General features: G+C 44.0%; 5 protein-coding genes across 5 annotated transcripts; 2 read left to right on the top strand and 3 right to left on the bottom strand.

The window, feature by feature from the left end:
- Nucleotides 1-1,402: 1,402 nt before the first annotated feature.
- On the bottom strand, nucleotides 1,403-5,934 carry LOC127777364 (hydroxyproline O-galactosyltransferase HPGT2-like). The gene is made up of 13 exons (XM_052303944.1): nucleotides 5,700-5,934; nucleotides 5,564-5,627; nucleotides 5,425-5,474; nucleotides 5,150-5,340; nucleotides 4,906-4,966; nucleotides 4,702-4,774; nucleotides 4,246-4,369; nucleotides 4,078-4,165; nucleotides 3,591-3,641; nucleotides 2,914-2,985; nucleotides 2,308-2,420; nucleotides 2,149-2,215; nucleotides 1,403-1,776 (listed from the first exon to the last, which is right to left on the bottom strand). Exons 1-12 carry the CDS (start codon nucleotides 5,852-5,854, stop codon nucleotides 2,193-2,195), a joined length of 1,065 nt encoding a protein of 354 aa, XP_052159904.1. The 5' UTR covers nucleotides 5,855-5,934; the 3' UTR covers nucleotides 1,403-1,776; nucleotides 2,149-2,192.
- Nucleotides 5,935-6,629: 695 nt separating this feature from the next.
- On the top strand, nucleotides 6,630-9,584 carry LOC127776433 (uncharacterized). The gene is made up of 5 exons (XM_052302793.1): nucleotides 6,630-7,529; nucleotides 7,647-7,735; nucleotides 7,822-7,933; nucleotides 8,959-9,011; nucleotides 9,132-9,584. The coding sequence occupies exons 1-5, from the start codon at nucleotides 6,686-6,688 to the stop codon at nucleotides 9,348-9,350; spliced, it is 1,317 nt and encodes a 438-aa protein (XP_052158753.1). The 5' UTR covers nucleotides 6,630-6,685; the 3' UTR covers nucleotides 9,351-9,584.
- A 214-nt stretch (nucleotides 9,585-9,798) lies between these two features.
- Nucleotides 9,799-12,654, top strand: LOC127776435 (probable glycosyltransferase At5g25310). The gene is made up of 4 exons (XM_052302795.1): nucleotides 9,799-10,430; nucleotides 10,517-10,752; nucleotides 10,845-11,241; nucleotides 11,719-12,654. Exons 1-4 carry the CDS (start codon nucleotides 10,185-10,187, stop codon nucleotides 12,451-12,453), a joined length of 1,614 nt encoding a protein of 537 aa, XP_052158755.1. The 5' UTR covers nucleotides 9,799-10,184; the 3' UTR covers nucleotides 12,454-12,654.
- Nucleotides 12,655-13,768: 1,114 nt separating this feature from the next.
- Nucleotides 13,769-14,743, bottom strand: LOC127776434 (proteasome subunit alpha type-4-2-like). The gene has a single exon (XM_052302794.1). It carries the CDS (start codon nucleotides 14,644-14,646, stop codon nucleotides 13,894-13,896), a length of 753 nt encoding a protein of 250 aa, XP_052158754.1. The 5' UTR covers nucleotides 14,647-14,743; the 3' UTR covers nucleotides 13,769-13,893.
- A 3,354-nt stretch (nucleotides 14,744-18,097) lies between these two features.
- On the bottom strand, nucleotides 18,098-22,413 carry LOC127775634 (cystathionine beta-lyase, chloroplastic). The gene is made up of 12 exons (XM_052301911.1): nucleotides 22,105-22,413; nucleotides 21,903-22,015; nucleotides 20,705-20,775; nucleotides 20,526-20,617; nucleotides 20,337-20,424; nucleotides 20,128-20,239; nucleotides 19,904-20,000; nucleotides 19,712-19,793; nucleotides 19,230-19,347; nucleotides 18,937-19,044; nucleotides 18,684-18,786; nucleotides 18,098-18,507 (listed from the first exon to the last, which is right to left on the bottom strand). The coding sequence occupies exons 1-12, from the start codon at nucleotides 22,367-22,369 to the stop codon at nucleotides 18,332-18,334; spliced, it is 1,425 nt and encodes a 474-aa protein (XP_052157871.1). The 5' UTR covers nucleotides 22,370-22,413; the 3' UTR covers nucleotides 18,098-18,331.
- Nucleotides 22,414-22,643: the final 230 nt, after the last annotated feature.

The following is a 22,643-nucleotide window of genomic DNA, read 5'->3' as shown; positions in this document are numbered from 1 at the left end:
GGTACTCAAATAGTTATGAATTTTTTTTAAAAAAATAGTAGATATATTAACATGTGATATATCATTCTACAAACATGCAAGGTCAAATTTAACTTCTACATCTCACAAAGAAAAAACAAATTAAACTACAACTAGTTAACGTATAGTTATAGTCAAATTTGTTTTTTTCGTTGCGAGATGTCGAAGTTGAATTTGAACTGTAGAGTGATATATCACATGTTAATACATCTTCTCAATTTTTTTCTTAACCATTTGAGTGACATGCAAACAACGAGGGATATTCTCTCGAGGGATAAAAAATAGTTTCCTGTTTTATTTAAAAATAAAAATTGGATGTTCTGTTATATATCGGTTGTGTCATGAACGATGAAATAAAGCTCACATCGAGTAAATCTAACAGTGGATTTCACTATCCTTCACGCGGTCTCGTTTGTTATTTTTATTTTTAAGGGGGTGTTTAGATTCATGGGTGTAAAGTTTTGGTGTGTCACATCGGATATACGGATAAACATTTGAAATATTAAATGTAGAATAATAACAAAACAAATTACAGATTCCGCATGTAAACTGTGAGATGAATTTATTAAGCCTAATTAATTCGTTATTAGCAAATGTTTACTGTAGCACCACATTGTCAAATCATGGAGCAATTACATTTAAAAGATTTGTCCAGCAATTTATACACAATCTGTGTAATTAGTTATTTTTTTCGTTTATATTTAATACTTCATGCATGTGTCCAAACATTCGATGTGACAGGGTGAAAAATTTTGCCAGGAGATCTAAACACCCCCTAAATGTGTATTTGATCCTTCATGCGGTCTCGTTTGTTATTTTTATTTTTAAATGTGTATTTGAACTTGTCTATTTATGGACAGATATGTCACGTACTCACGTACTAGCCTATATTATCTAATTGTTCTATAGTTTTTCATAACTATTTGAATAGGCATCCCGGAGACCTGAAACAACGTCCCATAACCATAAGATTTACCATGCTTCCTACTCCCTTTATTTCATATTATACTTCCTCCATCCTAAAATAAGTGCAGTTTTGCACTGTTTATATTCAACGTTTGACTATTTATCTTATTTAAAAAATATGATTAGTATTTTTATTGTTATTAGATGGTAAAACATGAATAATATTTTATGTGTGACTATTTTTTAAAAAAATTTATAAATTTTTCAAATAAGACGAACAGTCAAACGTTGGATTTTGGAACAGAGATAGTAAGTCGCTTTGACTTTTTTCTAATCAAATTTTGTTAAGTTTGACTAAGTCTATAGGAAAAAATTAGCAGTGTTTTATATAGCAAAATAATTTAATTAAATCTAGCATTGTATATATTTTTTATAATATGTTTGTTTTGTGTTATAAATTTAGTCAAACATAAATAAATTTAACTAGAAAAAAAAGTTAAAACGAATTAAATATGAAACGGAAGTAGTAGTAGTTAGGACTTCTCTCTCTCTCTTTGAAGTACAAAAGCGTCAGAATCAGTTGCTTAGCTTAATAAAGTACTCCTACTCCATATTATTTGACCTTGACGGTACGCTAATCGATCCATTTCACGCGACTTGTTGACCCTGCAGATTGTTTCAGTCATTTTCTAGTCGAAAATATTTGCCGGGCGATCTGCCATGATCTGTAGCGATCGTGATCGTCTTAAATCATTTCAATGGAAAGGCAACATGCTACCATTGTATTGCAGGTACAGTAAAAGCATCTACTTTGGCTGCAGCAGACGTAGCATGCGCTCCATTTGTTTGCCACTGCCCAAGAATCCAAGATAACATGCGTTAATCTTATGAGTTGAAGTGACAAATAGTGAAATGAAGGCTTCAATTGATGGCTGGATTTGGAGATTTCAACTAAAAAATAATAGCTCAAGATGAAAAGGCCAGCATATCCCCTAACTTCAAAGGGAAGTCCATCTAGCACCGTAAACTTGGCTTTGACAATAATTTCACAAGAAAACTCCACAAAAAATAAGCTCAGCTTTCATAATTTTTGTCAACTAGTTTTCCTACACTTGTACTAAGTATGGTGATAGGATCTAACAGCGTTTGAAATGATGATATATCTATTTTTCATTCACAGAAGCCGCTTGGTGTATACAAAATGGCAAAAATATACAGCGTCACCTCTTCATCAGGGCACCACCGTCAGAACCAGTCCTGCTGCTAACTCATGCGTGGGAACATACTTTCTCTGCAAACGGCAGTAGAATTACTGTATTAGCAAAGAAGTATCGCCATGAATTGTCCAGGGTAGGATAATGGATTCAGGAGGAGGGCTTTTACCTTGTCTAGAACTGCCACAGCACAAACGGTCGTCATCAACATAAGTAGTATTCAGCCCCATCATCCATGAACCTACTGATATGTCATCATGGGCATAGCTCTGTAGCGATGCACTGCATATCGAAGAGAAACAAATTGCTCAAATTTTGGTCAAATTTTGACTGCATATACTCCTATATTGACTAGAGATATCAATTGGTTACTGTTGTATTATTGATTATTGACAAAGAACATCTGGACAGTGTTCCTGCATCATCAAGATCATCAAATAGATGGCAGATGGCTAACATTTATATATCAGTTAGTCAGAACAGCATTTCAGTGGCCGGTTATTAATTCATAAATGCTAAAGACAGCATTAGTAACTTATATGAAATCCAGCGAATATAGCCTGTTTTCTGTAAATCACATATACAAGAGAAGACTCATGCAACAAAAAACTAATTTGTCGTTTGACCACCAAGAAAACATCATCATAATTGCAATATATATTCTGTATTAATTGAACTGATGCACTGCAATTGCTCAGAGGGGCCTGGTTGGTCACCAAAACTGGTTTAGCTTAGCATGACTCAAAGATAAAACAGGTGGATGCGCACCACTTACCTGTTTATGTTAATGTAGCGTGCCAAATTGTTAGAGAGGATAAACAAAGCACCAGAAGCATGGCGAAAATACCTGAGAATTAAAAATCACAGTGAACGGAAAAAAAGTGATACACTAGAGAGTTGAAGGAGCCAGAGAATGAAAACGCTGAAGAAACAGCAGAGAACACTTCTCATAGATACTAGTATCACCCAGGAAACACATCTATTTAAACTAGGCGTATTCCTTCACCAAACAAATAGAAATTACAAGCACAATGCAAATTAAGTCTAAATATAAAACAGATGGGCTTCACCAGATCTTTAAGACTCGTAAACCATTTGTGAATCAAGGAGAAACCGCTATTAGCATGAAAAGGAGTTATAATGACATCATCCGCTGCAAGCCATGCAAGGTTATACGAGTAGTTGGTAATATGAAAAAAAAATCATTCTTAGGTTTGCATTGAAGGCTGAAACTCAGTATCAGGAGGTTGAAATGTTTGTAGCCTCAATGCAGCATTAGACTCAGAAATCCAAATACTAAGAAAGAACATGAGATCAGTGCTTCATTCATAATGCCCATAAAACATGTAAGAACACCACTAGACACATAATTATTGCTAATCACCCAACACTAAGATGGATCTTAGGATAATAGACAAATGGCAAGGACCTTGAATATGTTAGTTTACTCACGTTTTTGAATCTCCAAACTTCCACCATTCAGGTTCATACCATTGTTGACCCCTGAAATTGAAGTTGATATCAAGTGGCTTCAATGACGGGTTAACAAAGGGCAAAGCAAGCCAATGTACTGAATGCAATATTATCCCTGAATACAACAATGACGCAATGCAATTAAGAGTGTGCAAGGTACATGTTTTCTCAATATCAAGCAATGGTAGCACCTAAGGTAAATAATGGGACTTAACAATTCAAAAACTATGATTCCTTGATTGGACCAAACATTCAGATGCTCAATGCATTCTACTACATTTACATAGCTTTGAAAGATGGAAGGATGTCAGCATGGAAGCATCACTGCTAAATGGATCCGCAAGGAAAACAATGGTACCTCCTCTTATGAAATGGACGGTCTAGTTGGTGTTAAACATATGCCATGCATGTTGTCTAAAATCTAAATAAATAAACACCTACTGATGATGGGAATGAAAGCACATACTCTTCACTTACGACACCTCCTGATTTCATGCAACCCATGTACAGTCCTTGGCTACTTCGACGGGCTTCAAGCATCTCAATTAATCCCGCTAATATATAGATTGCAATGAGTCAAAACATTAAGCCGAAATAAGCCATAGGTGTAATGTTTCAACAGAAAAGGAATTACCCAGGTCAAGGTTAATGTTGTCATCGACTTTCACATAGAACTCTGCGTCCCAAGCTTCAATTGCTGCACTGAAGAAAAACTTAACTTTGCTTGGTAACTCCTCTGCAGCTTCCTCATGACTTTCCTGTGTGACAATTTATTGACTATTTATGTCAAATTCAGTTCTCCATAAAGTGCAAGCAGTTTGTTCAAGATTTGACAATGTCACAAAAATGATTTTGATCTAAGCTGTATATCCAAATGTCAAATTAAAAACCGACATTTAGATGAATCAGGACAGTGAGTTAACTTAAAATAGGTACTGAACTGAAGGCCCAATACGGACGAGAATGTAAGATAGTCTTCCATGCCAGAAAACAACCAAGCAAAGCCAAAAGTCTTCTGCATGTACTACACTACTAATTTTTTGTGAAGGACAAATTGGAAAAATGATATTAAATGTTATCAGATCCTTACAAGAATCAAGAAATCTTTCGTCCGACGATTTTCATCATCGATGTTGCGGTCCAAGCTATCACCTCGATTTGCACTAAAGGACCAAACAGAACAATTTCAGTAGGAAAACTAAACATGAAGAAAAGCCTGAGAATGATATGGGGCGAATGATTGTCTAAGATGCTAGAGATGCTACATATAAGAGATATGGATCCAGAATAAAACCTCCGACCAATGACAAAACGAATAACCACACCCTTCTCCTCAAGCTTCTTCAGAGCATCACCTGAAATTTACAGTGAGGAAAAAGAACAATTACTCCTATAGTTGAAACCTTATAAGTAACATAGTTTGCATCAGCAATAGCTATTAGAAAAACAAAAATAAAGCTGCACTCCAACCAAATGTTATCAGGGCGCACACATTTTGTCGCCGTAAACTGGAAACTAAAAGAGCAAGAACAGCGAACCTCTCGGCATCCATGAGCCACGGAAGGTGTTCCTCTTGAGCCGGGAACCAAAACCAGTGTAAACTCCAATAACAGCAAGGAGCTTCTTCTTGTCAGAACTACCAGTAGCAGTTCCATTCCCCCACAGATATCCCTCGTTCTTCGCCTTCGTAAGGTCCATCTCTGCCTCCGCAATCTTCCTCCCTATCCCACTGCCACCAAACAACCCATTTCAAATCAGCAACTAAAATTCTGAATTCTGAATTCTTCTTCAGAGAGAGAGAGGGGAGAATTACATGCATCCTAGATTCCTCAGCTTGTCCTCCACCGACAGCACCTTCGGAAGCTGCAATTTAGGCGATACCATCACACGAACTGACAAATCAAGCGAAAAAAAAAAACGAGAAGTGGGTGGAGAGGGGGAGAGATCCGCACATTGCCGGAGCTCTTCTCGAGGAGACCAGACAGGATCATCCGCGTCTGCGCGTCCTGCCACAGCCTGCAAAAAAAAAATCAACGAAACAATCAGAACCTCCACGGAAATTCCCCGGATCTGAGCGCGCGTACGTACCGGCCGGCGACGTAGAGCCACGCGAGGCAGGAGAGGAAGGCCATGACGAGGGGGACCCTCCCCGAGGAGAGCGCGGCGGCGGCGGAGGCGGAGGAGGAGGGGGGGGGCTTGAAGCGGCGGTTCTCCCGCCGCATGGCGCTCGCCAGCGTCTCCATGGCGATCTGGTGGCGATCTCCTCTTCCTCCTCCCCCTCCCTACCAGCCGCCGCTGCCGCTACTAGAGAAGAAAAGCTTCGGACACACTGCAGCTCGCCTCCACCACTCGTAGGCCGACAAGAAGACGACGAATTCGGCCCAAATTTAACTCCATTTTTGCGAAGAAGATAAAAACGGGCCGAATTCAGCCCCAAATCCCACGCCATTCGCAAAATTGGGCCGAAATCAGAGAAAATTGGAGTAAGAGCCCGTTCACTTTGATGCCAAAAAAAACCTTACCAAATTTTGGCAAGTTGCCAAATTATATAGTTGCCAAAATTTGGCAGCAAACTAAATGTAGCCACTTTTTTTGGCAACTTTACCAAAATTTAGTAAGGTTGAAAATGGCACCAAAGTGAACAAGCCCTAAGTCTAATTGTCTCCCTCTCATGCTTATGAGTGAATCGCTCCCCTCAACCGTAAAATTGGGTATAATGTCTCCACTTCAAAAGCCGGTGCACACCAACATAAACCACTTCCTGAACCTCCAAAATAGTCAATTTGCACTGGTTTTTAAGATGGGAGAGACATTATCTGACAAAAATAGACTTATCCGCAAAAGAATCGGTTTGCTTTATATGGAAGAAATGTTATATCCGGTTTTGCGATTAAAGGGGCAAAATAGACTTATGGTCAAAATTCTACGCTGTGCTAATTTGGGCTGATTTAAGCCGAAGCCTACGCCGTTTGGGCTTGCCCGATGAGGCCCAACTCGCCGAATGCCCTACGAAACCAACCACACGAAGCCCGCGAGTTTTCCGTCACCTTCTACACTCGACCTCGCCGCCGGCAATGGCGATCCTCCTCCTCCGCCGACGCATCCACCGCGGCCACAAAACCCTCCTCCCGCGCGCCTTCTCCTCCTCCTCCTCCTCCTCCTTCTCCGGCGAGGGTAAGTTCCCGTCTCCAACGTCTGACCCCGCATCCGCCGATCAGCGCACCACCAAGCTCTCCTCCCACTTCGCCGAAATCCGCGGCCACCTCAACCCCACCCCTCCCTCCTCCCCGCCGCGCCGCATCCCCGCCTCACCGCCGCCCGACGATGTCCGCCGCAGCCTCCACCTCTTCCGCAACCCCCATCCCTCATCCGCCGCCGCCGCGAACCCCAGCCCCTCCTTCGCCGACGTCTTCCGCGCCAGGCCCGCCCCTCCGACCGGCCGCGCCACCGGAGCGGACGCCTTCCCCTTCAGCGCGCTCCGCGAGAGCTTGAACAAGAACCTGGGAACGAACCCCACGGCGTCGGCGGTGCCCCTCCCCGGCGCCGCCGCCGCCAACCCGACGGACTGGAGCTCCATCCTCTCCTCGCGGCAGAGACACGACGGGATGCCGCTGCCGGAGTCGGTGTTCGGGAGGGAAACGAGGGGGAACGCGAGGAGAGGCCGTGACGGCAAAGTGGAGGAGCAGCAGTTCATCCGGTTGTACAGCTGCAATGAGCTCGGCAAGAGGCTCAGTGAACTGCGGCCACCGGTGGGTAAGGATGGGAAGGAGTGGTTCTCCGTGGAGGAGCTGAGCCGGCGACTCAAGAAGCTGCGAGAGATGGACAGGGAGGAAAGGGCTCTGCAGTCCGGCCTGGGCACCGACGTGCTGCGGGATGCGATCGTGACGCTGCAGACCAAAGATCTGAAGACGAACAACTGTAATGATACATCGTGATTTTGCTGTTCTTGTTTAGTCGCCATTGGTGAATGCCTGATGAAACTGATGGATAACCTTTTTGTTACTGATGATGCTGTGGTTACATTTGGTTTGCTAGTGGCTGCAGCATCGGCTTTGATGGCCTTTGGCTCTCAGGCCACACCGGCGTACTTGCTGGGGAAACCGCAACAGGAGTTGGTGGAGAGGGTGAGCTGGAAGTGTTGTGCATTTGATGCATTTTGTTGTTTAGATTAGATGATGTGGTGCTGAGAATTGTCAGTTGATCTTTGCAGTACTTCCATCCCGATCATATGTCATCAGCGGAGAAGATGAAGCAGGAGCTCCAGAGTGTAAGGGATGAGTTCAAAATGTCTGAGAATGACTGTGGTTCTGCACGGGTTCAAGGTAATTTTTGTTTCTTCTGTAACCATAGAACTGTAAGAAACTGACATCTTAGTTATGAGGAGCTTTATATGTGATCATGTTCAGGTCTTTATGATCTTACATGAGAATTTGTGCTCACATCAAACACTCACTTGCCATCTATTAAAATTCATTACTCAAAAGGTACACGGTAAAGCACTGATATGTGTTGACTGGTGCAAATTTATGAGTAAGTTTCTTTTGACGTGTATTTGTTCCCCATGAGAAATGACAACGTGGTGTATACTTTTACAGTAGGGGTAGTTTTAAGGCTCAATTTTGTGTATTGAAGGTGTCGTGCAATAGGAGTTATTTGTTAATACTGATATTTAGGCCATCTATGTTTGACAATTTTTGAACTTTTTGTTGCAAACTTCTGCTGCCATTTGTTTAGTCACCATCTAAGTCATGTTCCATGCTTGGGTATGTTATGTTGAGTGTTGAGTGTGTGAATAAGCTATGTAATATGCACGTCACGTTTTAAAATCCTGAACCCAGTGGTTTAGTTATTACGAGTTTAGTTCTATAAGTTTTGGCTTTATATCCAAACTAGCTAATCTTGTCCTCTAAATTTCAAGTTCTCTTTTCCAAGCTTCTTTTTTAGCTCCCAATCTGTAATATAGTTTTTCTTGATTCAAAGAATTGAGTTCAGATTCATGATTTTTTATGATGCTTCCATAATAGATAGATTTCTCGGTAATTGCATGTGACTTTGAGGTGTTCACATTGGCTTGAAAAGTTCAGGCATACAACCAAAGGAACACACTAGGACAATTGCATCTCTTTAAGATTTCACATTCCTTCTCTTTTTTACCCAGAAAAACTTCCTTTGTTGTAATTGGTTTCAGAAAAAGGGAAACTCTGTCAGCAAGGCTTTAGATGAGCTTTTATCTCCATGCATGTTTATGACTTTATGTAAAATTTCCTCTTCCCTTCCACCTTTCTGGCTTGTAAGTACCTATTTTAGGCTTGTATATCTGCAATTGATGCCCGTCTATGTTTTGCAGTGGCACAACTTACCACAAAAATCAAGCATTTGTCAACTACTCTGCATAAGAAGGTGATCTTACATGACCATTTTCATACAGCATCACGGTTTACCTTGCCATAGATAGAATTTGCCGGGCTCGCCTGATTTTCTTCTGGTGAAAGTAATATGGGAACTTGACGTGTAATTCAGGACAAGCATTCCAGAAAGGGACTTCAAGAGATGGTGCAGAGGAGGAAGAAATACCTCAAATACTTGCGCAGAACCGAGTGGGATTCATACTGCCTTGTTTTGTCGAAACTGGGGCTTCGTGATGTGCCGGAGTACAAGCCTCCAGATTACAAGAGCAAGAGAAGCAGCAGCAGCAAGACCAAAGCCAAGAGAAAGATCAAGAGAAAAATGAAGGCATAAGATCTAATGGTAGATTTTTCTTCCCGTTGATTTGGATTTCGTGACTAGAAACCAATAGACAGAATAGAAGCCCAGGATAAGTGTAGATTGGTCTCCTGGTCACTGGGAGTAACTGTGTTTTATTTTGGAGTTGAGCAAATAATACCAACAATCAAGGTTGCGTTTCACGGATCATATTTTATAGAAGAAAAATGTTTGAAATACTTAGAATGCTCCTGATCTACTGACGATGATTCGTGATCTCAAATACTAATTTTTTGTTGATTCACTCGTATACTTTACTTCTACTAACATTTTTGTCTCATGGTAACTTATCAAGGGCCATCAATGTAGAGCTTGTTTATTTTGTTACCAATTCTAATATTACCAAATTTTGGCAATATCATATTTTGGTAAGTTTTACCAATGCTAAATTTTAGTAGCTGGATGTATTTAGCTTGATGTCTTCCAAATTTTGTTAGTGTTTTTGTTTGAGGAAAGTTTCAGAACCACCATATTTTAGTACGATGGAATTGGTAAGGTAATGGTTAGTTTGTTAACATATCAAAATTTGGTAGTGAATTTGTTAGGCAAGGTTTGGGTGGAGAAACGCCTAGGGATCTTTCGGCAAGCTCTACGAGGTGGTGAGGCTAGACAACCTAGATTCAAAGCCTCACCCTTTTAAATTATGAGTATTTGATATTAGGTCCTTCGCTAATATTCGCCGCGTCCTTTTTTTAGGCAAGGTTTGGGTGAGAGAATTGGATGAACAATCTAGTTACTTGCAACTTAAACCCAACATCCTGCTGAGTCACCTGCCTCCCTGCTAACTTCATCCCGCCTGCTGAACCGCATATGCTATGCACGCCGCCTTGTTCTGGTATTCTTGTCGAGCTCCGCCGCGGCGCCGCCGGCGCCGTGCATCCTCGGCGGCGATCGACGGAGATGGCGCCTCGGCTCAGCGTGAAGAAGTGCCTGATCATCCTCGCCCTCGCCGCCGCCGCGGCCATCGCCGGCTTCTTGTCCGTCGCCGCCGGCGCGGCTCGTCGCCGTTCTTCCTCCTCTTCTCCGGCGCGCCGGCTGTCGACTGGTCTCGCCGCGGTGCGTGTGGTTTTCGTGCACGCCATGGTGGAGAGTACGTTAGTGTGATGAGCTTTGTGCTTGTCTTTTTTTTCGTGTGTCATCAGGAGAGGGCACGGATGGCGATGGCGAGGGCGTCGCCGACCGTGGAGCGGGAGCTCGACGCGGCGCGAGCAGCGATACGCCGGGCGGCGGCGGCGGCGCGGCGGCGTGGACATGGTGATCTCGCCGGCGGCGAGGGCAAGAGCAGCAACGTCAGCTCGGCGAAGTGGCTGAGCTTCTTCGGCGACGCGGACCACGCTCGCCTGGAGCGCGTCTACCGCAACCCGGCGGCGTTCTACAGGTATAGTATATAACTGAAATCTGTCCGTACGCCGGCGCCGGCGACGAGCTGACATGTACGCCGCCGTGTTCTCTCCGGTGACGGGGAAGCAGGAGCTACGTGGAGATGGAGAGGCGGTTCAAGGTGTACGTGTACGAGGAAGGCGAGCCGCCGATCGCGCACGAGGGCCCGTGCAAGAACATCTACGCCGTCGAGGGCCGCTTCATCGAGGAGCTCGAGCTCATGGCGCCGCCGCCGCCGCCGCCGTGGCGCGCCGGCGGCGGCGGCGGCGGCGACGGCGTACGGACGTGGGACCCGGCGCGCGCGCACGCCTTCTTCCTGCCGCTGAGCGTGTCGCAGATGGTGCAGCTCGCGTACCGGCCGCTGTCGTACGACCTCTCGCCGCTCCGCGCCATCGTCGCCGACTACGTCGCCGTCGTCGCCTCCCGCCACCGCTTCTGGAACCGATCCGCCGGCGCCGACCACTTCATGCTCTCCTGCCACGACTGGGCAAGTGCAAATGATTTTTTTTTCCTTACTTTTTCAGAGAATTTTTTGTCCCAACACCAAATGATTTCTTTACAAATTCCGAAACATGTGCATATACTCCATCGGTTTCATTTTAAGTGCGGTCATGATTTTTCGCGTCCAAATTTAACCAAACATAAGTCACGAGTAAAGTACTATTTATATTTTATCATCTCTAAAAAATACTAATTATAAAAAAAAATTAAATAAAAATCTTATGGTTGCACTTAGAATGGAACAGAGGGAGTAATAAATTCAGTACATAGTGTGGAATGAAAAATAGAATAAAATGAGGGGGCATGGAAAGATCCGAAATTCTGGAAATTCGGGAAAATTTTATCCGTGAACATTTGAAATTTGAAAAAAGATCTGCCAAGTTCAACAAAATAAATGAACTTCCGAAATTTCCCGAATTTCGAAAATTTCAAACCGAATTTGATGTTGCACGTGCGTGCGTAGGGTCCGCACGCGTCGAGGGGGCACCCGGAGCTGTACGCGAACGCCATCCGCGCGCTCTGCAACGCCAACACGTCGGAGGGATTCCGGCCGGACAAGGACGTCAGCATCCCGGAGATCAACCTCTACGACGGCGACATGCCGCCGGAGCTCATGTCCCCGGCGCCGCCGCCGCCGCTGTCGTCGCGGCCGTTCCTGGCATTCTTCGCCGGCGGCCGGCACGGCCACGTCCGCAACCTCCTCCTCCGCCACTGGAAAGGCCGCGACCCGGCCGTCTTCCCCGTCTACGAGTACGACCTCCCCTCCATCCCCGTCTCCGTCTCCGGCGACGGCGACACCGACGCCGGCGGCGAGGGCGGCAACCCGTACTACTGGTACATGCGGCGGAGCAGGTTCTGCCTGTGCCCGAGCGGGCACGAGGTGGCGAGCCCGCGGGTGGTGGAGGCGATCCACGCCGGGTGCGTGCCGGTGGTGGTCGCCGACGGGTACGCGCCGCCGTTCGCCGACGTGCTGCGGTGGGAGGCGTTCTCCGTGGCGGTGGCGGTTGCCGACGTGCCAAGGCTGAGGGAGCTGCTGGAGCGGATCCCGGCGCCGGAGGTGGAGCGCCTCCGCGACGGCGTGCGGCTGGTGAAGCGCCATTTCATGCTGCACCAGCCGCCGGAGAGGCTCGACATGTTCCACATGATCCTGCACTCTGTCTGGCTCAGGAGGCTCAACCTTAGGCTGAACAGTCACTAACAATCTCTTGATCAGCAACCAAAGTAAATATGCCATTGAAAAAAATATAGGTGTAGAATCATCAGTTGCATTAGCACTCCATTTTTACTGAATACAACTTCATTAACCAGTTCTTAACATGTTTCTTGGCTTTCACATCTCAGAATTCAGAGGAAAAAACTTAGTATACTCCTTTAAATCACTTTGACCACGAAGTGTCTGAAAAACTTCCACAAACCATAATTGTAACTCCCTTACTAGTAGAAATATAAGAGGGAGTAGATAAAAGAGTATAAGATGCACGAAAAACACAAGATTAAGTTGAACTTGACAGAATGTAACACGGCTCAAAACTCAAGAGGTTCATCAGTAAGCATAATATCTCATATACCAAATGCAAATGTCTTCAGTTATCATTGTAGGGAATGTACCAAATCAGAAAGGAGCCAAGGATGGTTAGCGCCAACCACAGTAACAGCACATATAATGTATAAAAGGTATTGAAATCAGGAAATTCCATCAAACACAAGGGGAAACTCCTCTTGTCCTGAAATCTGCGAATTCCGGTCTTTTTGCCTTCTCATCCGATCCCCCAAACATCTGTTCTCGGAGGATTGTGTGGTCATCTTATTCTGTGAAATAGGACATGACGGTTCTAGGCTAACTATGATATCAAGATTAACAGTATTGACAAGCCTGACTTTGCTAATCTGAAGAACAATAGATAGATGGTGCTGGAAGATTGCTTGATATTTCAGCAGCTCACTACCTTCTCATCTCTCCATAGTATTGTGTTCTTGATTCACTGGGTTGCCAGATGGAAAACCAGTGGCAGCTAATACAGTAAGCCCAACAATTTGGCCAGTCATTTCACACCTATAAATTTTCAGCCGATTGTGATATAGACAATTCTACAACACAACAATCATCTTTTTCTAGGTAATCTAAATGCTGAATTTGATATATCAATGGTTGTTCGACACTTTGACTGTATAACAGTTGCAGGTTATCTTGCTAATACTAGATAGAAAAATTACACGACAATTTGGGTTGATTCTCAAATTAAACCATGGTAGAAAAGCACTGTCAGCAATTCTGCCAAACTATAATGACTCCTATCAGGAATTCAGGATCACAACTCAAACCAATAAATTCTAGGGATAGAGAAATACACCACATCCCAATACACGAAGATTAGCCCTTTGTGTTTCTGTCAGAAGCTGCATACTGAATTGGATGTCCAAGGTTTTTGGGCTCTATAAATATACTCCATATAATCACTAAGAAGGGTTCTTGCTGATAAGAAATAGGAAGATAACACACAACAATCTGGATCGATTTCAAACCATAGCTGATGGCAGCTCTTAAAGAAAATTTATACTAAATTCATCAACTGTTTACCATCACATGGATTAAACATCAACCGAATTGCGAGAACAAGAAGCAAACCATCTCAGTAGATCAAGCCTCAGGCGCCGGCTGCGAGAGGCCGGCCTTGGCGAGCAGCTTCCCCATCGCCTCAGGGGAGCACACCTGGTACTGCACCTCCCCGGTGCCGGACTGCAAGAACACCTCGGCGAGCTCCAGCTTCTCGGCGGTCAAGCTGGTCGAATCCATGGTCTTGCTAAGCACCTTGAGCGCGAGGGCAACGGCCTCCTCCCGTGTCAGGCCGTCGCGGTAGTCCTGCTTGAGCATGGACTGCGCCGCCTGGCTGTTGGCCCCGACGGCGGCGGCCTTCCAGCCGCTGTAGTTGCCGGAGGGGTCGCTCATGTAGAGCTGGAAGCCGTGGTGCTTGTCCCAGCCGGCGAAGAGGAAGGAGACGCCGAAGGGGCGGAGGCCGCCGAACTGGGTGTACCCCTGCTTGGTGTCGCAGAGGGATTGGACGAGCTGCTCGACGGGGATGGGCTCCTGGTAGGAGAGGGCGTAGCGCTGGGCGTGGAGGCGGGCGGTGTTGAGGAGGATGTTGGCGTCGGACATGATCCCGGCGACGGCGCAGGCGAGGTGGGAGTCGATCTTGTACATCTTCTCGGCGGAGCGCGAGGTCTGGAGGAGCTTGGAGGTCACCTTCTTCTCGCCGACGAGGACCACGCCGTCCGCCGCCAGGACGCCCAGGGCCGACCCGGCGTTCCCGATCGCCTCCATCGCGTACTCCACCTGGTAGAGCCGCCCCTCCGGCGAGAAGATCGTCGTGCGGCTGTCGTACCGGCGAGACATCGCGGCGGCGGCGGGTTGTTGCTGGGGATTCCGGCGGCGGAGGCGGAGGCGGAGGCGGCGAGAGATCTACTACTACTAATTCGGTTGAGATTTGAGGTTGTAGGTTAAAAAGGTTAAAAAGGGATTTCTTCCGGGGTCCAAGTAGAAAAACGACAGCCCAGATGGGCCGTCTGACTCTGAAAATGGGCCAGGCCCAGAGATTGTACCATGCCAGCAGGGCCTGCCAAATCGGCCCATTATCGTGAGGGCCCAGAGAACAACCGAGGCAGCAACAGAAATTTCCCCATGGTGAAGATAACGAAGCTACACGAGAGATCAAGCAGATGAACAGAAAAGATGATGTTTTACTTGGATAAACTAGTGTACGAGATTGACTCCTTGACACACCGAATGCACATTAATCGCACACATGGAATGCAAGCAAGGAGAAAAAAATGAACCTCACACTGAGACCAGAAAAGTGTGAGACCTGAAAACGGAGTGAACAACTCTAGAATTGCTCAGCGAATCAGTTGTTCCTCATAGAAAGCTATTTCCTGAGACAAACAAATGTAACTCTTCCTAACATTGATAATACTAATAATGAGATGGTAGCAGATATGTTGTGCACCTCACAGATACACAAACACCCGGATAATCAGTGCTTCAAAAGATGTAAGTGAAACAGTTAATTTGCTTTATTAAACAATTGCTTCAGTGACAGGAAATGCCACCATATGTAGCAAGCCGCAAAAACAAGTTTGCAAGTCATACATACTGGAGATGCATGGAACGATGGAAAACAGTATATGGACAACTATAACTGAACCAAAAATGTTATATCATTCTTGGATAATTTTAGATCATAAAAATTCCAAAAGTTGTGGCAATCTCTGCATGCTTCACATTTAGTATCTGTGGGATAGCTTCTCCTGCTCCTTGTAGTACATTGCATACCTGCATAGCCATCAAAATAGACCAGGTTATATTGTTTGTGATGCTGTCAAGAAAACTGATAGTCATCAATGTCAAGAAAACAGTGCTACTGCACACAAAGAAACACAAAAGAAAGTCATCAATTGTTTACAACGTGAATATTATACACACTCCACCATGTTCCTCCATCCTTGGATTGAAAAGAAGGCCTACTTGCCTTTCCCTCACGAAAGGCAAAAAGAGTGAATGCTGTCAGCGACTCGGTGTTCTAAAAGTTAGCGGGCGCCGGGTAGCCGCCGTGTTTAGCAATTAGATGGTGCAATAGGCGGCTAACATACCTAGAGTGCTCTTGTGTTCTTATTTTAGTGATATATTGTCTAGCATGTAATATGTTGCTAATCTCTTAAGAGTACCTAGGCAGCACTAGGAACTTAGAGGCCAGCCCTGCCAACCCAACTCCTCTTTTCAATTCAAGTTCTCAAAACATTTCAATCGTTAGGCTCATTGTTTTCACTAATTCACAATACGAGGTGAGGGTGTCCTGGTATTAGGAAAAACAAGCATGCCTATAACTGCCAGGAAAAAAAAAAGGTAACTTATCACTCATAGTACTTTGTTGGAAGAGCACTAAGAACCATGGAGCACCATATGATAAGATGCATCAATGGTCGAAACATAGCATATTGCATCTACTTAAGACAACTTCCCACAAATCCTATGGTACAAGGAAAACAAAACACCATTCAGATGGTCTTTCTTCAGGCTTCAACACATAGTGAGTTTACAACGCCAACAAGCTGTAACATGCAGTTTAACAAGTCCACATAAAGGTAAATCACTGAATAATCCATGTTTGAAAAATAGTATAATAGGCTAACTGACCATTCAGGTATTCATCCGAAGACATAATCTAGTTTTGCACATCTCAAGCTATAGGGGCATAGATTCTTCAGGAGACGTGTGAGTACCAAAGCTATAGGTGGCGCTCAAAACATTCAGTTTGGAAACAGTAACAAAGCCAATCAATATTAGAGGCACATTCAACTAAATAATACAGTACAAGAGAAGTATTTAGCCAACATGATTGCCGCAGCATCATGAACATATAGAATACCAAATCAATTTGGGTCTGGAACTCTCGATTGAAGCAGCAAAATGTTGTGAGAACAAATACAAATATAAGCTCACAGCAAATAATTTGCAGCGAGTCCACTGCTCCAAATTCTGCCTAACCTAATTGGGTCGACGGGGCACACGTTTCCCGAGTCAAATGACAACCCGATGCAACGTTGACACGCATCAATTCACGCGAAATCTGCACAATAATTCCGACGAAATGGGAGCAAATACAGAGAAACTCATCCCCGCATCGCAGACCTAACGAATCAACCGAAACCGCAACGAGAAGACCGATCCAACCAGAGCCACCGAAGCCTAACAACCCTAGATCCGCCCAGATCCACCGAAACCGCATGCGCGCGAGAGGAGGGGGGAGTGGAGGGAAGAGGATGGGGGAGGCGTACTCGTAGGTGCCGACGATGGGGGCGAGGAGGAGCGTGGCGGAGATCCAGTTCTCGGAGACCTTGTGGTGGATCTTGGTGGTGATGTCCTTCCACAGCCCCGGCATCACCTTCTGCTGGAACGGCGACAGCGCGTACACCACCGCCTTCATCCGCACCGGCGTCTTCCCCATCTTCCTCTCCCTCCCTCGCCGCCGCCGCCGCCTCGGTGGTGTGCTCCGGTGCGCTCGCCTCCGATCACCTCTACACGCCGATCGATCGATGGGCTTCTGGATTGTTCGTCAGCTAGGGTTCGGTATATAGATGGATAGAAGTCGTCGTGTGTTGGGCTATTGGGCTTTGGCCCAATCACAAACTTGGCCTCTTGGGCCTGGCCCAATTACACAGCGATTTTTTGAGTAAATTTCAGAAGAGCGAATTCTAATCTCTACCATGGCGAGAATGCAAACAACCAAATCGTAGATGTGAACTCTGAAGACCTTGATAAACGATACTGGTAGACCTAACTGTGCAGATGCGGTTTGGTAGCATGATTGTTCACTGGGAAAAAGAATTATATTAGTTTTTCGAAATCATTTTTAAAATGTAAGGTGTTTTGTTTTTGTCTTGAGTTAAACATCCTCAAGTTTAACCAAGTTTATAGAAAAACACCAAATTAATTTAATTATACCTACTATTGAATATGTTTAGAATGTTGCTATCTTTTTTTCATAAACTTGGTCACCTAAGACACCTTACCACTTGGAACTTGGCATTGATTCGCGTGGGAATTACAGTCAGTTCCCTATGAATTTCTGCATAGTTCTTGTATTCCAAACCTAGCATTAGAGTTCTCACTTCTTAGGATTGTTAACATATTTGTGAAATCCCTTGTTGCCTCACAAACAACTCAACAAGGTTGACCAAAGCTCACATGCAAATATGCAATGTAGACAAACAAGTTGCGTGCAAGGTAAGAGGCTAACATCCAATGGTATGTACAAACACTGTTCTTTCAATCCTTGCATCACTGTCAGTGGTTGCAAAATTGCAGTTCAAAGAAACCTTCTATAAATATCAATTGATTAAGACCATATCATGGTCAGTTGGTCACCATATGGTGTTAAAAAATTTGGGATAGATTGTCTTTATTCCCTCGATGACACAGCAGCTTATTGAGTTGACCAATGAATCAATCACCCACACAGATAGCACCCACATGACCACATCTACATCCCTAACGAACAGGAAGGGCACAGAATTCACAGGCTCTAAGCTGGACCAGACCGGAGAGCATGATCAAGATCCGCTATGAGGTCGTCGGCATCCTCAATTCCAACCGATATCCTGACTAGATCGTCGGTCAGGCCGCGCTCCTCACGAACCGCAGAAGGGATGCTGGCGTGTGACATGAAGCATGGCAGGCTAATGAGCGATTTCACACTTCCTGCATTTAGTTTTAATTTGGATTAGCAAGCAGGAACTGAAAACTTTGATAAGAAATGACTGGATCGGTTATATTGGCGCAGTTTCATCATGGTTTCTTAAAAACAATGACTCCTGATGATGTATGACAGCAGAACATTGAGAGAAGCAGAAATATGGGTTTGTCTGAATGCTCACCAAAGCTAACTGTTACATTGAAGTACTTTGTGGTCTCAACAACATGTTTTGAGAGAGCTAATGAACCAGTTAGGAAACTGAGAACTGAACCCGCTCCCTTTGCCTGCAAAAGGAAAGGGAAATGTTACAATCAAAAGTTATTAGGATGTTCTGAATCCAGTTCCAAGATGTCAATCCAAGGAAATATCCTAAATAGATAACTATCTAAAGCCACTTAATGTAAGGCAATTTGAAAACTACTCCAAAAAACAACCTGGGAATAGTGTAGAGATCGTCCAGGATGATCAGGAAGTCCTGCGTAGTTCACTTTCTTTACTCTTGGATGAGAAGCTAGAAATTCAGCAATCTTCTGAGCATTAGCCTGCCAATAATATAGGGGTGGTCCGTCTCTTCAGTTGAATAGATCACATTAATGCATATGTAAACATAAGGGTTTTGGAAACAGAAATATAATTAACAGAAGGCAGACTACAAAGTCTAATAAATTTTGTCGATACTCGATATGTATATTGAAATACATGTTATGGCACATGAAAGAAGTTACACCTGCTGCTTCTCCACCCGCAAAGCCATGGTTTTGATTCCTCTCAAACAAAGCCAGCAATCAAATGGTGCCAAACCTGATCCTTCAGCATTTTGTAGAAATGCAATCTCTTTAGCCAAGCTGTTGACAAATGAAACAGGTATTACATCACAGTTTCCATCAGCTTCAATTTTTAAAAGTCTACCAACTTCAAGGAATATTGAGTAGATGTATTCAGCAAGAAAAACAAAAGAGAAAGGAATTGCCCATTAGCATCCACCCTGGATATTCATGTCTATTCATGCCACCAGCAATAGATAGGAGAAGTGTAAAGTGAGGTCCATTTCAAGAAAAGTAGAAAAGGAGGGTAGTGAGAACTGAAGTACTGTTTGCCACCAGACACCAACATAATATTGAACAGCTTATAGACATGAAATGGGATAGATGAAATGGAGAAATTGCAAAAGAGTCAATATAATCGTTGAATGAAGAATTTAGAGCACACCTTTCACCCTTCACCGCAAGAATTCCAGCCATAAGATCGCTATGTCCAGCTATAAATTTGGTTGCTGAGTGCATAACAATATCTGCAGAGGAACAAGAGAATTATAGATGAAACTCTGTTGTCCTATGGGGATGCAAGGATGCTTGAAATGGAAACCTGTTGTTCTAGATAAGTAAATATACAATTATATACCTGCTCCAAGTTCTAGAGGACGGGAGAGCACAGGAGACATGATGCTGTTGTCTACTAAAACAAGAGCACCATGGTAATGAGCTATCTCTGCTATTTTCTGTGAAGCAACAAAAACAGTGGAAGGAATAAGAATACTACCTTAAAACCAAGGTGAAAAACATCTGGATGAAATAAAAATCTAGATATACGCTTCATGACCACCACATACATCGACCAAATCTTACCTTTATATCAGTAATTTGTAGACGGGGATTGGTGGGACTTTCAAGCCATACTAGTTTAGTCAAGGGCCCAATTGCAGAAGTTACCTCACTAGTTTTGGTTGTATCAATTCGTCTGTCACAAGAAAAAAAAATCATATAACGCTTGTAAGTGAGAATAAAGAGGCAACAACAAAATATAATCTTACTAAAAATATGGAGATAACACTAACTTTACTACAATCCCATGTCTCGGGGCAACTTGTGAGAGCAGACGGTCTGAGCCACCATATATGTCCTCTCCAGCAACTATTTCTTGTCCTGAGAATCATAGGTTTGACAAATAATTATATTCACAAATGCATACAGGATTCCATGGCAAGAACATGAGAAATATGGAACAGCAAAAAACATAACAATACCAGACTTAAGGAGGTGTGTTACTGCAGCTAGTGCTGCCATCCCACTGGTGAAGCAGAATGCCTGATCCGCCTTCTCAAGCTTAGCCATAAGGCTGAATATGTCCTCAAAATCATGAAACAATCAAGAAATGCATTTTTTTTTTCACCAGAGTAAAAAACGGATGAGAAATTGAGCTAACCTTTGGAGAACATCACGTGTAGGGTTACCACTTCTAGTGTAATCATAAGGTCCATTATCGGTTGCTGAAGGCTGCAAATTAACTTGCAGGAGTTAGTGTACTTGGAAATAGACAAGACAAAGTGCAAATTATGAACCACCATAAACTTAAAAGGTATAATTTAGTTCTTCACAACCAAATTGAATTGCAGATATTCCCACACTTTTTATCATTCTTAGCTGCATGTCATGATTCTTGTATAACTAGAGAATAGAGATCATTAGATCAATTAAGAATCATTTACATTATCAAGAAAGATAAAAAAGAAAGCACCACGTTCATTTTGGAGGCCCAAAAATTAACACATTAAACGGAGAAAAAGAAAAATATTTACACTGTTAGATCATGGTGGGTCCAAATCATAACAGTGGAGATTGATTGATATAATTGTATTAAGAACAATTATATCTATAGAAAGAAATAGAATTCTATCTTTAAAATCTATTGTATATAAAGTACAATGGTGTCAATAGAAATAGAAGCTAAAATTTGCATATTGGATCCTATTTTGCTTCTGAAATCTAGCTCTGCGCAATTTGCGCGGGAAAATCCACTAGTTCATGTGATTATCTATCCAAACATTCAATAGTTGCATTACAGTGGTATGCTTAAGGACAGCCAGGACAAAATGGCACAATAAACAAATCAAGATGCCGTAATTTGACAATTACAACGGACTCAAAGGGTCTAAAAAACTACAAAATCAGAAAACCAATTTTGTATGGCCAGCATTCGCACACATCAACAAATAGGTGCATTGAACTATTCACATTTCCACGAAATTGGATTTGTCTTCCAAAATAGATAAGTTCAAAACAGTTGCCTGCTGCCAATTTCCCCATAACTGCCTGACTGACTATCCATATCCTTCTCCAAACATTTCAAAATGAAAACTAGAACCCTAAAATGTTGAATCCTTACACACCACCTAATACGAATCATCAGCTATTCAGACATTACCGCAACTCTTCGTCTAATATATTGACGTGCGATCCTTTTTGCATGTTCACAAAAAAAAAAAAGACATTACCGCAACCTCATCACAAGCATTAACATGCATACCATTACAAAACAGCAATTGTAAGTGTATCACTACATTGACAGAACAATTGCGGAGGTATAATCCTCACTGGCTGCCACCATTTCTATCCCTAATTACCTGCTTAAACGTGGCCGTCTGGTACAGCGGCGTGCTCATAGACCCGAACCCATCGAACGAGTTCTCGAAGCTCGTCAGTATCGTCGCCACGCTAGGCTCCTTCATCTCCACATCTACACCCCCAAAAGCAAACACCACTCATCAGTTCCACCAAAACCACAACAAAAACCCCAAATCCCACAAAATCCCCCCACAAACCCACCGAAATCCGGAGCGGCGACGGCGCCCAGCGCCTCCGCGCCGACCGCGGACGCGCTCAGGTCGCCGCCGCCGTGGGAGTCGGCGATCGCCGCCGGCGCCTCCATGCGGCGAGAGAGCGTGAGGCGCGGGTGGTAGCTGAGGCGGAGGAGGGGTTGCGCTGAGCTGCCGCTAAGGTTCCGGGAAGGGTTCGGGGTGGGGCGGAGGTGGAAGAGGCGGCCGAGAGAGGTGGGGATTGCGGCGGCGCCGGCGGCGGCGGCGGCGCTCATGGTTGGCGATGTGTCGGAAGCGGGAGTGGATTTTGTTTGGTATCACTGTCATGTCGCTGCTTATTTTAAAATGATCTGGTAATTAATTCTTTTGTAAATCTTTAGGATTTGACATACAAAATACAATGCGGGTAATTAGTTACCTGATTTGTTTTTGCGCAACGATGAATCAGCATTTTTAATGTATTTAAAATTCTGATTCATCATTTCTCCAAATAATAATCTTGACTCATCATTTCGCCAAAAAAATCATAATTAATTAATACAGAATTAC

Source organism: Oryza glaberrima, chromosome 6, assembly GCF_000147395.1.
Source record: "Oryza glaberrima chromosome 6, OglaRS2, whole genome shotgun sequence".
Classification (NCBI taxonomy): domain Eukaryota; kingdom Viridiplantae; phylum Streptophyta; class Magnoliopsida; order Poales; family Poaceae; genus Oryza; species Oryza glaberrima.
This window is presented reverse-complemented; position numbering and strand designations above follow the sequence as displayed.